At 47.2% G+C, this 14,473-nt stretch overlaps 1 protein-coding gene across 1 annotated transcript in view; it reads left to right on the top strand.

Annotated features, from left to right (window-relative positions):
* The first annotated feature begins 1,171 nt into the window (after nucleotides 1–1,171).
* The window catches only part of crtac1b (cartilage acidic protein 1b), a 479,177-nt gene continuing 465,875 nt past the window's right edge, over nucleotides 1,172–14,473 (top strand). Inside the window, exon 1 of the mRNA XM_070873946.1 lies at nucleotides 1,172–1,362. Within this exon, the coding sequence (XP_070730047.1) occupies nucleotides 1,172–1,362 (191 nt within the window). The remainder of the gene's footprint in view (nucleotides 1,363–14,473) is intronic.

Raw genomic sequence — 14,473 nt, 5'->3', positions numbered from 1 at the left:
CCCTAAAAAAAAATTCTCAAGACAGAACGAATTAAAAGTTTTAAACCGGACCAGAATGACTAAACGCAGCAAGTGCTCCTTGGGATCTGAATGTGCCGCCCCAGGGACGCAACATGCAATGTGTCCATCAAGTGGGGGTGGCGAGGGGGCCCCGCCCACCGGCTCATCCGATTGGACCAGTGACATTTTGGCCACAGTGGGAAGGGCGCTGTGATTGGAGCGCGGATTATGTAACCTTCTTGTATAAGGAGGAAGAGCCGTGAAACGAGAAATGAGGCGTTGCAGGTCTGGACTCCAGGCTGGGAGAAATAGAGAGAGTGAGAGGGATACATATATATACAGTGACAGAGAGAGGTGTTCACAGTGCATGGGCAAGGGCTCTCAGAAACTGCAAACCTGGGCACAGAAACTGACAAACTGATGTGAGTATCACAAGCTTCTGAACTTGATTCCAAGACCTTTCAAAAAAATTGTAAATCATTCATTTTTTAAATTATAAACTTCACCTCAACAGCAGAACATCCCATAAGATTTGTGTGTGTGTAGAATGTATTTATTTGTGTGTGTGTATACATATATAGTAAATTGAATTCTTTAAGTACACAAATATACGACAAATTCATACAATTACATTTAATTATTAAACTCTAACTTAATGGCTTAGAAAGTGATTTTAAAAAACCAGAGAAAAACAGCAGCTAAATATACAGCTTTTTGTGCGATTTTGGACGAGTTCATAATTGAGAGATCCGAGCCCTTTCATTGATTTGTATTCGGTGTATAGTAAGATTGATAGTAAGACTGGGGTGCGCTGGTTGTCTGTCCTCGGGTAGGTGGGGAGTTTACCTGGAAGTTTTGTGCAGGATGCAGGGATTTAAAGTGAACTTTTTGTTCATTGCCGATGATTAGTTTTTCTTTTAACAAACTGTAAATGTGGGACTATCACCCAGCCTGGCGAACGGACAGCACTGCAGAACACCAGGACCTGCTTGACGCGATGCCAAGGGTTGCTGCTGCTGCTGTTGCCTAGTTTGTCTTCAGTGTCTGTCTTGTAAAATCTGGAGGATTCCCAGTCAACTGTTAACAAGTTTTTTTCTCCCCCCCTCCCATCTTTTCCCTTGCAGCCGCCGCTGATCCGCGATCTGCCACTCCCCGCCCCCCTCGGACCGAGATGCTGGTCCCCATTCTGCCGGTGTTAGCCCTGCTGCACTCGGTGCTCCCGCAGACATCCGAGCCCATCTTCACCGCCGTCACCGAAGCGGTCCTCCCGCCCGACTATGACAACAATCCAACTCAACTCAATTATGGAGTGGCAGTCACTGATGTGGATAACGATGGGGATCTGGAGATAGTGGTGGCAGGGTAGGTGTGTCTACAATAGCTATCAAGTCAGCAGTGTGACTCTATGTGTGTGTGTATGTGATATAGTACATATATGTATACTCTCTCTATATATATATGTCTATGTATAAAGCGTCTGTGTAAGTATGCGTGTATATACATGCCCCTCTCTCTCTCTATATATATATATAATCTTTCCATCTCGCTCTCTCTCTCCCTATATATATACTTCTCTCTGTATATACATGTATAAAGCATCTGTGTACGTATGTGAGTGTATATATATGTATACCTTTCTATATATATGTATAAACCTCTATATATATATATATATATATACACATATATACTTCTCTCTCTCTATATATATATATCTATGTATAAAGCGTCTGTGTATGTATGTGAGTATATATAAACCTCTCTCTCTCTCTCGCTCTCTATATATATGTACTTCTCCCTCTCTCTATATATATATCTATATCGCTATATATACTTCTCTCTCTCTCTCTTTCTCCCTCTCTATCTATAGCATCTGTGTAAGTATATGGTCTATATATATATATAAACTATATGTGTATATATGTATGATATATATACAAATCTGTGTAAATGTATGATATATCTCTCTTCTACATATATCTATATATAAAACATGTGTGCATGTATGTGGTATATAAAATGTGTATATATGCATTATATATATATGTACACAAACTGTGTGTCTATATATGATACATATATGTACCCATATGTGTATGTGAGATATAAATACATAATGTGTATGTATGAATTATCTATTTATCTATCTATATATAAATATATATATATAATCTGTATGTATGTGAGATATATGTGTGTGTATGTGTATATGTATATGATGTACTTGTGTGTATGACTAGATGTGTGTGATATATATGAGTGTGTGTGCGTAATTCCCTTTTAAGGGTCATTGTTGGTGTTGCAAAGTATACAGAACCCCTTTTTCATCCTGTTTAATACACACTGTGATGGTATTGCGTTGACTGCCTCGTGTTTGAAACTGTGCTCCTTTCCTGCAGGTTTTTTTTGCCTGCAGTCCTGTGTCCAGTCCAGTGTAACTCCCCTGCATGCAGCACCTCTATGGCTCTGTGTCCCTATCTATCCACCTCTCTAGACAGTGCCTGTCATTTTCTCATTGCTTTTGATCTAGCATGCCATCTCCATCTCTCTCTTTCACTTCCCATCCATCACTCCATCCGTTTTCTTCGCCTCTCTATAATTTCTCAGACAGAGAGATGTCAAGGTGGCAATCCGTCTTGGTGTCCACTTCTGGAGACCAAATTTGGCGGAAAAAAAAACTTGACTCCGGGTGAATGACCTCATCCTTGAACTCGCCCCTCAACAAACAAGAATCTAAATTTAGTGTTTCCCCCACTCCCACTGGACGATTCTCGCAGTGACGTTGCTGAATTTTGTTCATGTTGCATTGCTTTTTTTAAAAAACAAAACAAAATTGCAAATTTCAGACTGAAAAGTGGTATTTACCAGAATTTCAGTGCGATAGCAAACAGCCTGGGATCTTGGGTTGAACAAAAATCACATCTAATGTTTCTTTCGGTCTTAAATCTGTTTATAGGCACCCGCTCCAATCCCCCTGTAACCCTGCTATGATAAGACTTATTGTATCCTTTATAAAATACCACTCTGTTTTGTCTTGCTGTGAATGTTGGTGTGTTTGATTCTCAAAATACAGACATTTTATGAAGATGGTCAGGTAGATTTTCTTTTCCTGTATGTGCGTGAGAGGGAAGGTGGGATTAATTCAGCTAATTTTTTTACTGACCTCTCCGGAACGCTGATGCTCAGGAGGTCGGGATGATCCACTTGCATACTGTGCAAATCCTGGGAATTTCACTGCCTCGTGAGAAATTTAACAGGATGTGGTTCGATTTGTGTGTGTGTCTTGTCCATCTTCTGGCCGGTGCAGCAAATGGAACCACGTTCGATCGGTTATGGCGACATGACCCTCCAGCAATAGCTAATCTGAAACAGATCCTTTCCCCGAGTGTATGATCAAGGAATGTTAAATTACAATGGATTTTTATTTCAAAATCAGATTTGTTATCTCATAAAAGGGGCTGTAATTGCCAATGTATTTGCAAGCTCAGAAAAAGTCCTTTCCCTGACTCTTAAAATGTAACTTAAAAAAAAATATATATATTTCTGGACAGTAGGGATACTGTGGATCCACACCCTTCTTGGCTCGGGTCAAAAAGTCAGTCCGGGTTCCTGTTATCCAACGAGTCCGCTGGAAAGTGCGTTTGTGTCAACAGTGGGGTGAGGAGAGCCTTGTGACGGGGTGCTTTTGTGATGCCTGTCTCAGTCAAATAGCCCACCAGCACTTGGTGTTAAGTCTCATGCACCGAGTAAAGGCCATTTGGGTGATGTACCAGAGGACGGCTGTTGTCCGTGGATCGGTGTCGCAGAATGAGTTAGCGTCACCTGGCGGGGAGCGGGAGATGTTTTGATGGAGGTCAAGCCTCCTTTTCTATTTGTGATATCTTTCTTCTGCCTTCTGCCCTTTAAGGTGAACTTACCTACATTGTATTAAAGCCACACTGGATTTTTAAAAATTCTTATAATTACAAAACTATCACTATCATCATCATCATAGGCAGTCCCTCGGAATCCACTCTAAAAATGAGTCCTTAGAAACATAGAAACATAGAAAATAGGTGCAGGAGTAAGCCATTTGGCCCTTTGAGCCTGCACCACCGTTCAATATGATCATGGCTGATCATGCATTTCAGTACCCCATTCCTGCTTTCTCTCCATACTCCTTGATCCCTTTAGCTGTGAGGGCCACATCTAATTCCCTTTTTGAATATATCTAACGAACTGGCCCCAACAACTTTCTGTGGTAGAGAATTCCACAAGCCCACAACTCTCTGAATGAAGAAGTTTCTCCTCATCTCGGTCCTAAATGGCTTACCCCTTATCCTTAGACTGTGACCCCTGGTTATGGACTTCCCCAACATTGGGAACATTCTTCCTGCATCTAACCTGTCCAATCCCGTCAGAATTTTATATGTTTCTATGAGATCCCCTCTCATTCTTCTAAATTCCATTGAATACAAGCCTAGTCGATCCAATCTTTGTTCGTATGTCAGTCCTGTCATCCCGGGAATCAGTCTGATGAACCTTCACTGCACTCCGTCAATAGCAAGAATGTCCTTCCTCAGATTAGGAGACCAAAACTGCACACAATATTCAAGGTGTGGCCTCACCAAGGCCCTGTACAACTGTAGTAAGACCTCCCTGCTCCGATACTCGAATCCTCTCGCTATGAAGACCAACATGTCATTTGCTTTCTTTACTGCCTGCTGCACCTGTATGCCAACCTTCAATGACTGATGTACCATGACACCCAGGTCTCGTTGCACCTCCCCCTTTACCAATCTGTCACCATTCAGATAATAATCAGCCCTCCTATTTTTACCACCAAAGTGGATAACCTCACATTTATTCACACTAGGTGGCTGAACTGTCCAATACGAGAACCACAGTCCCTGGGACAGATAGTCGTTGAAGGAAAGGGTGGGTGGGACTGGTTTGCCGCACGCTCTTTCTGCTGCCTGCGCTTGATTTCTGCATGTTCTCGGCGATGAGACTCGAGGTGCTCAGCGCCTTCCTGGATGCTCTTCCTCCACTTAGGGTGGTCTTTGGCCAGGAATTCCCAGGTGTCGGTGGGGATGTTGCACTTTATCAGGGAGGCTTTGAGGGTGTCCTTGTAACGTTTCCGCTGCCCACCTTTGGCTCGTTTGCCGTGTAGGAGTTATAAGTAGAGCGCTTGCTTTGGGAGTCTCGTGTCGGGCATGTGGACAATGTGGCCTGCCCAGCGGAGCTGATCAAGTGTGGTCAGTGCTTCAATGCTGGGGATATTGGCCTGGTCGAGGATGCTAATGTTGGTGCGTCTGTCCTCCCAGGGGATTTGTAGGATCTTGCGGAGACATCATTGGTGGTATTCCTCCAGCGACTCCATTTTTAAAAATGCTTCATCAACTGTAAAGCGCTTTGGGACGTCCGGTGGTCGTGAAAAGCTCTATAGAAATGCAAGTCTTTCTTTAAATAAAAATGAACCTCTCGATCTTGTGGCTCTCCAAGGATTTCAGGATAATTTTGGTGGGCGGGGGACGGTGGGGGGTGGGGAGGCGGTGGATGTTGCTTTAGCATACAACTGCAAATGTCAGTTGCTCCATTACCTCCATCAGGTATCCAGTCCCGATATCATATAGATATATCAGGATTACAAAGGGGGGGGTGGGGGGGAAAGGGAGTGAAGATTCAGTTGTACAGTGTATTGGTCAGATCCTATCTGGAGTAACTGTGATCAGTTCTGGGCCCTGTACCTCAGGGAGGATGTATTGGCCTTGGAGGGGGCGCAGTGTAGATTCACCAGAATGATACTGGGGGCCTAAAGGGGTTAAATTATCAGGACAAGTTGCATAGACTGGACTTGAATATAGGAGTTGAGAATTGATCTGATCGAGCTGCTTAAAATATTAAAAGGGCCCCACTAGGCAAACAGCGCCCTTGTCTACAAGCAAGATCATAGAAATACATAGAAATTCTTTTTTAATTCATTCCTGGGATGTGGGCATCGCTGGCAAGGCCGACATTTATTGCTGCTCATCCCTAATTGCCCCTTGAGAAGGTGGTGGTGAGCTGCCTTCTTGAACCACTGCAGTCCATCTTCTTTATCGTGGTTTGGTACAACTGAGTGTCTCTCGCTTGGCCAGTTCAGAGGACAGTTAAGAGTCAACCACATGGCTGGGGGTCTGGAGTCACATTTTGGGCCAGACCAGGTCAGGACGGCAGATTTCCTTCCCTAAAGGACTTTAGTGAACCAGATGGGTTTTTCAACAATCCACTAGTTTCACAGTCACTAGCTTTTTATTCCAGATTTACTTAATTAACAGAATTTAAATTCCCCGAGCTGCCATGGTGGGATTTGAACTCATGTCTACAGATGATTAGCCCAGGGCTGTGGATTACAAGTTCCAGTGATATAACCACTATGCTATAGTTACAACACAGGGAGCAGGCCATTCAGCCCAGGGAATGGGATATGACAATGGGCAGCCGATGGTGTGGGTTTCGGTCCGGGAAAGGCGGGGAGCAGCCAATCCCCAGCCTCCGTACCCGGGGCTCTGGTTCAATGCTACACTGCTGCAGCAGAAACCAAGGCGATGGTGGGGGATGGCGCTGTAACATAATCTGGAGGAATTAGTGGGTGTTGGACTGGGCAGAAGGAGGGTGAGCGAGGGGCGGGGGTGGTGGGGTGGTGTGTGAAGGAAGTGTTCCATGCTGTGGTCAAGGGGGCTAGGGGGAAGGTGAGCATATGGATATTCTGGGAACTGTATAGTACTAGTACTAGTATTAGGCAGTCCCTCGTATCGAGGATGATCCACTTCCACATCAAAAAGGGATGATTTCACAGGTGTTTCAATGAGGGACCTGACATTCCAGGTCCCGAACAACATCTTGAAGGATGGAAGATGCCTGTGTGTGGATTTTTTTAACATGGGGTGGCCGTTGCACACCAGCCACTACACAGGCTTGACAGAGCCAGGTCTTGGTCCAGTGGCAAGAATTACCCAAGACGACTGGAGACCAGCTCTGTTGTACTGTGCTGGAGGATTCCTGACTGAGGTGATGGAGCACTCTGTCGCCAGAGAAATAAGGAACTTACATTCATATAGCTCGTTTCACGACCTCAACAACAACAACTTGCATTGATATAACATCTTTAATGTAGTGAAACGTCCCAAGGTGCTTCACAGGAACATTATGAGATAAATAAAATGGACACCAAGCCGCATAAGTAGAAATTAGCGTAGGTGACCAAAAGCTTGGTCAAAGCGCTAGGTTTTAAGGAGCATCTTGAAGGAGGAAAGAGAGTTGGAGAGGTTTAGGCAGGAACTAGGCAACAGAAGGCACGGCCACCAATGGTTGAGGGATTATAATCAGGGATGCTCGGGAGGGCAGAATTTGAGGAGCGCAGACATCTCGTGGGTTTGTGGGGATGGAGAAGATTACAGAGATAGGGAGAGGCGAGGGCCATGGAGCGATTTGGAAACAAGGATGAGCCCAGAACCACCGGACGTCTCAAAGCACTTTGCAGCCAATGAAGTACTTTTGGAGTGCAGTCACTGTTGTAATGTAGGAAACGCGGCAGCCAATTTGCGCACAGCAAGCTCCCACAAACAGCAATGTGATAAGGACAGGATAATCTGTTTCAATGTTGCTGGTTGGGGGATAAATATTGACCCTATGAGCATGGTGGTAGATTTGAGGGCCTGGTCTTCGAACACTCTTTTCCTCAGGCAGCCGAAGGCTGCACTAGCGCACTGAAGGCGGTGTTGAATCTCCATCAATGACTGCCCTTGTTGATAAGAGGTTCCTGAGGTATGGGAAATGGTCCATGTTGACGAGGGCCACGCCTTGGATCTTGATGATTGGAGGGCAGTGCTATGCGGCGAGGACAGGCTGGTGGAGGACCTTTGGCTTACGGATGTTTAGCGTAAGGCCCATGCTTTCGTATTCAGTAAATATGTCGACTATATCCTGGAATTCAGCCTCAGACTGTGCGCAGACGCAGGTGTCGTCCGTGTACTGTAGCTCAACGACAGAGGTTGGGGTGATCTTGGACCTGGCCTGGAGGCGGCGAAGGTTAAACAGCTTTCCACTGGTTCTGTAGTTTAGTTCCACTCCAACGGTGGACTTCAGGAGTGGAAGCAAGTTTTCCTCGATTCCGAGGGACTGCCTATGATGATGATGATGATTGGCCCCTGCACACCAAGGAGAACTCCCCTGCTCTTCTTCAAAATAGTGCAGTGGGATCTCTTACATCTACCCGACAGGGCAGACGGGGCCTCGGTTTAAAGGCAGCACACCTCTGACGATGTAGCGTTCCCTCGGTACTGCACGGAGAGTGTTGGTCTGGATTTTGTGCTCCAGCCTCTGGGACATGGGATTTGAACCCACGATCTATCTGATTCAGGAGGTGAGAGCATTTACCCACAGAGCCGAGGCTGACCAGGGCAGGGAAGAGTGGAAAAAAAAAGATTACCTTGATTAAGTTAATAGAGCGTTCCAGCATAAAGCACTCTCGAGTGAGAAATCAGTTGACTAAATGCATCAGAAGCAGCTGATTCATCGAGTCAAGGTCTACAAAAACTTGAAACCTTGTAACCATTGTAGCTCAATGCCAGCTCTCATTGTATGGCTCCAAAGTGCTTTGATTAAAAAAGGCTTTGAGTGGTAAATGAATAGCTGCAAATGTTGCACAACGTGTAGAAGATCACAAAGAACCCTCGATGGCTGATCTTGTCGGCTCATCCACTTTTTGTCTCAAAAATAAAAATTGTTTTTAAGGGGGTCCTGATGTTCCAGATCCCGAACTTCATGTTAGAGGAGTGGAAGATACCTGTGCGTGAGTTCTTTTAACATGGGGTGGTCATTGCACACCGGCTACCACACAGGCTTAGCTGAGCAAGGTCTTGGTCCAATGGCAAGGGGGCCCACGACGACTGGAGACCTGCACTGCTGTATGAGCCTAGTTGCCTGCGGCGTGATGTTGGCCGCAAGCTCGGCGCTGAGTCGCGCCCTTGCTGGTAGAGAGCAACGTTGTGTGTACTTGTGTCAGAGACGGGAAATTTAGGTCACCCCGTTGGGGTCGTGATGGGGATACGAGGCATGAGGAGCCTGGGCAGAGTAGATCGAGAGAGAAACTGTTCCCATTGGCGGAAGGGTGAGGAACCAGAGGACACAGATTTAAGGTGATTGGCAAAAGAACCAAAGGCGACATGAGGAGGCGACTTGTGCAGCGAGTGGTTGGGATCTGGAATGCACTGCCTGAGAGGGTGGTGGAGGCAGACTCAATCACAGCTTTCAAAAGGGAATTGGATAAACACCTGAAAGAAAAGAATTTGCAGGGCTATGGGGAGAGGTCGGGGGAGGGGGACTAGCTGAAGTGCTCTTGCAGATAGCTGTCACGGGCTCGACGGGCCGAATGGCCTCCTCCTGTGCTGTAACCAATCTAATCTTTGATAGTGTTGGATAGCACTTTAGATCGCTCTGGGGAAGATGCTCAACAACAACAGCAACTTACCTTTACATAGCGCCTTTAACGTAGTAAAACATCCCAAGGGGCTTCACAGGAGCAATTATCATGTTAAATTTGACACCGAGCCACATAAGGAAACATTGCGTATAGTTTTGGTCTCCATATTTAAGGAAGGATATACTTGCATTGGAAGTTGTTCAGAGAAGGTTTCTGGAGATGGACAGTGATGAGTGGGGTGCCGCAGGGATCAGTGCTGGGTCCTCAGCTATTTACAATCTATACTAATGTCTTGGATGAAGGGACCGAGCCAAAATTGCTGATGATACAAAGACGGGTGGGAAAGCAAATTGTGAGGAGGACACAAAAAATCTGCAAAGGGATACAGACCGACTAAGTGAGTGGGCAAAAATTTGGCAGATGGAGTATAATGTGGGAATTGTGAGGTTATCCACATTGGCAGAAATAATAGAAAAACAAATTATAATTTAAATGGAGAAAAATTGCAAAGTGCTGCAGTACAGAGAGACCTGGGGGTCCTTGTGTATGAAACACAAGAAGTTAGTCTGCAGATACAGCAAGTAATCAGGAAGGCAAATGGAATGTTGGCCTTTATTGCAAGGGGGATGGAGTATAAAAGCAGAGAGGTCCTGCTACAACTGTACAGTGTATTGGTGAGGCCACAGTACAGTTTTGCTCTCCGTATTTAAGGAAGGATATATTTGCATTGGAGGCTGTTCAGAGAAGGTTCACTAGGTTAATTCCGGAGATGAGGGGGTTGACTTATGAAGATAGGTTGAGTAGGTTGGGCCTATACTCATTGGAGTTCAGAAGAATGAGAGTTGATCTTATTGAAACATATAAGATAATAAGGGGGCTCGACAAGGTGGATGCAGAGAGGATGTTTCCACTCATAGGGGAAACTAAAACTAGGGGACATAGTCTTACAATAAGGGGTTGCCCATTTAAAACTGAGATGAGGAGAAATTTCTTCTCTCAGAGTGTTGTATATCTATGGAATTCTCTGCCCCAGAAAGCTGTGGAGGCTGGGTCATTGAATATATTTAAGGCGGAGATAGACAGGTGTTTGAGCAATAAGGGATTAAAGGGTTATGGGAGCGAGCAGGGAAGTGGAGCTGAATCCATGATCAGATCAACCATGATCCTATTGAATAGTGGAGCAGGCTCGAGGGGTCATATGGCCTCCTCCTGCTCCTATTTCATATGTTCTTAGGTTATGTTCTTATTCGGGGAGGTGCTCAAAAGCTTGGTCAAAGAGGTAGGTTTTAAGGAGTGACTTGAAAGAAGTGTGAGAGGTAGAGAGGCGGGGAAGCTTAGGGAGGGAATTCCAGAACCTAAGGCTTAGGTGGCTGAAGGCACGGTTGTCAATGGTGGGGCGATGGGAACCAGAAAGAGATTCGGAGTGAGATTGACAATTTGCACTGTGGGCAGATGTCTGCTCATCATCATAGGCAGTCCCTTGGAATTGAGGAAGACTTGCTTTCACTCTTAACATGAGTTCTTAGGTGACTGAACAGTCCAATACGAGAACCACAGTCCCTGTCACAGGTGGGACAGATAATCACTGAGGGAAGGGTTGGGTGGGACTGGTTTGCCGCATGCTCTTTTAACCAGATTGCGACAGCTTCAGACTAATCCCACATGGGATCTGACTAGCCAGTAACACCAGTGCAGTGCTGAGGGAGTGCTGCACTGTCGAAGGTGCCGTCTGTCGGATGAGACGTTGAACCGAGGCCCCTACTGCTCTCTCGGGTGGACGCAATAAGATCCCGTGGCACTATTTCGAAGAAGAGCAGGGGGAGTTCTTCATGGTACCCTGGGCCCAATATTTATCCCTCAACACTAAAAAGCAGATTATCTATTCATTATCACCTTGCTGTTTGTGGGAGCTTGCTGTGCACAAATTGGCTGCCGCGTTTCCCACATTATAACAGTGATTTTACTTCTTTGGCTGTAAAGTGCTTTGGGATGTCCTGAGGTTGTGAAAGACGCTATATAAATGCAAATCTTTTCTTCCATCTATGCCGTATGATTCTCTGATCATGGTCTTAAGAACAAGCAGGCCAAGGAAGCTTGTTTTAACCCGTTCACTTTGAGAAACAAAGCCTTTTCTTTCTCCACTTTGTATTCTTTACTGTCAGTCATGTCTTTCCCAGCATGGGGTCGGCCGAGACCGTGTTTTGCCAGCTGCAATCTATTTATAAACACTATTAAATAGGAAACACATGATTTTTGTTTTATTTTGTTCTCCTTTGCCGGCAGTGAAAATCAGGCCTCTCGAGCCTGCACGCCATTCAGTTAGTTCACAGCTGATGGAATCAGCGGGTTTAAACGGGTAGAAATATCAATTGAGATGTCAGGAGGTTCTGTCCTCACACAGGGGTCTCCCCGCTGGCCGGGATGGTCGGGAGCAGGGGTTTGAACCGAGCCCTCCACTGCAGCACTGGTACGCTTCCCCTGAGCCAAGCACTCGCACCTTCAAATTGATTGTGTGCTCTGCCGATGTTGGGGCCAAAATTGCCCTCTGCCCGAAACGGGGCACACCCACTGATTTCGAAGGGTTCCGTACGTCCCAAGGTACGGGGTGGACAATCCAGAGAAATCCAGCTCTTTATTGTTTTTTTTTTTGGAGTGGGACAGAAGTGGTCTCGTCAGTGGGGCGGAAGTGCAGGTGGGTTGGAGCAGCCGGCGTTCCAAGTCTTCAGCGCTGCGCTGACGGGTCACAACGTCCTTCCACTTCAGTTAAACAGGAGGGCCGCTGCAAGCTCTGCATCATCGTCATCAAATCGAGGATAACTTGCTTCCACGTCAAAAAGTTCACAGTGTTTCAGTGAAGGACCTAATATTCCAGGTCCCGAACTACATGTTGAATGGTGGAAGATGCCTGTGCGTGGATATTTTTATCGTGTGATGACCGTTGCACACCAGCCACCACACGGGCTTGACAGAGCTCGGTCTTGGTCCAGTGGTAAGGATTACCCAAGACGACTGGAGACCTGCTCTGCTGCACGGACCTAGTGTGCACACATATCGCAGTGTGGGCTGGCCCGTGCTGCCCCTGGGCCCTCGCCTCTTCTGGGCCCCGAACTCACGCCTCTCCTGGGTCCCGATCACGTCGCTCCACAATCACTCGCCGCTCCTTCGCCCCGACCTCGCCGCTCCTGCTGTACCTGTCCGCACTGCAATCACCGAGCTGGATCTTGGTGACGTCCATCTTCACTGCAGCCACTTTAGTGGCTGACACTGGGTCACCAGGGAGGGTTTCGGCCGGGCTAGCAGTCCAGTACCCAAGAGGGGCTGCCAGGCTGCCTGTTGGGGGCCCGGCCGAACCCGTGGGCACCAATGTCGGGCCGATCTGGCAGTCAGCCGACAATTAAAATAAAATGCCAGCCGCGGCAGTGCGCCCTCACCGTTAAGGACAGGCGCGCCGCCCAGCCACAGGAAGCTTCCCGCCGGGGAAAGCTGTCGGGGGTACTGAGCGGCAGCCGATCCGCTCTGGCGGGGGAATTTACCTCGCGGGGTGGAAAGGGGGATGTTCTTCACCGGGAAAAGCCACGGGGGCAATTTACAAAATGGCGGCTCCCCCTTCGCGTTGACCGAGCGGCGAGTGTTTACCGACCCATGGCCGCCGCTTTGAGGAGGTCGTGGCTCTGATAGAAAGGGGCAATTTCGGTCCCGTTATGTCCCAGTCACTCTACTGTACAGCACATTGGAGTCTGTTGCTCCAACCACTGAATGAACTGTATTTACAAACCCCGGGAGTTTCTGCATTGGGCAATGGCGGAGTGAGTGGACCAATTCCTACTGCGCGTTCCGAGCCTCACGGAAACGTGCTGTGAGCCATGCTCACTGTCGGGAGCAGGTGCCCGGCAGCGGCCAATAACATATTGTTTTTTCATTCGCCTATCCCTAATTGCCCTTGAGAAGGTGGTGGTGAGCCACCTTCTTCAACCACTGCACTCCGTGTCGTGAAAGTACTCCCACGGTGCTGTTCGGGAGGGAGTTCCAGATTTTGACCCAGCAAAGATGAAGGAACGGCTGATATATTTCCGAGTCAGGATGGTGTGTGTGACTCGGAGGGGAACTTGGAGGTGATGGTGTTCCCATGCACCTGGTGCCCTTGTTCTTCTAGGCAGCAGAGGTGGCAGGTTTGGGAGGTGCTGCCGAAGAAGCCTTGGCGAGTTGCTGCAGTGCATCTTGTAGATGGTGCACACTGCAGCCACGGTGCGCCGGTGGTGGAGGGAGTGAATATTGAAGATGGTGGATGGGGTGCCAATCAAGCGAGCTGCTTTGTCCTTGGTTTTACCTGTGCTGGGGCGGGGGTTAATGCACCAGTGGAAGGGGACGGGGTGGCGATAGGGGATCATATCGACCTCAAAACTCCCAGGTTTAATCCCGGATCTGTACTGGAAGGGAATGTGTTGGCCAGGGTGCCTGCTCCTATTTTTTGTTATATGGTGATCCTACTGGAAGTGCTTCTTCCACAGATTGGAGGTGCCGACATGGGGAATAACTGCTTCCCCCAGTGTTAATGTTCCCTCAATCAAGGCAGACTAGTTATGGCACACCAGGGACTGGCACACAGCTCACAGAGTGGCTGCGTCAGGAGTTGGGATCTGAGTCTTAAGAACATAAGAATTAGGAGCAGGAGTCGGCCATTCGGTTCCTCAAGTCTGTCCCGCCATTCATTAAGGTCATGGCTGATCATTGACTTCAAATCCACATTCCCGCCCGATCCCCATATCCCTCGATTCCCTTAATGTCCAAAAATCTATCAATCTCTGTCTTGAATATACTCAACGACCGAGCATCCACAGCCCTCTGGGGTAGAGAATTCCAAAGATTCACCACTCTCTGAGTGAAGAAGTTTCTCCTCATCTCAGTCCTAAATGGCCAACCCCTTATCTTGAGACTGTGCCCCCTGGTTCTCGACTCCCCAACCAGGGGGAAACATCCTCCCTGCATCTACCCTGTCAATCCCCCTCAAAATCTTACATGTTTCAATGA

Source organism: Pristiophorus japonicus, chromosome 3 (assembly GCF_044704955.1).
Source record: "Pristiophorus japonicus isolate sPriJap1 chromosome 3, sPriJap1.hap1, whole genome shotgun sequence".
In the NCBI taxonomy this organism is placed as follows: domain Eukaryota; kingdom Metazoa; phylum Chordata; class Chondrichthyes; family Pristiophoridae; genus Pristiophorus; species Pristiophorus japonicus.
The sequence above is the reverse complement of the archived record's forward strand: the minus strand, read 5'-3'. Positions and strand labels throughout refer to the sequence as shown.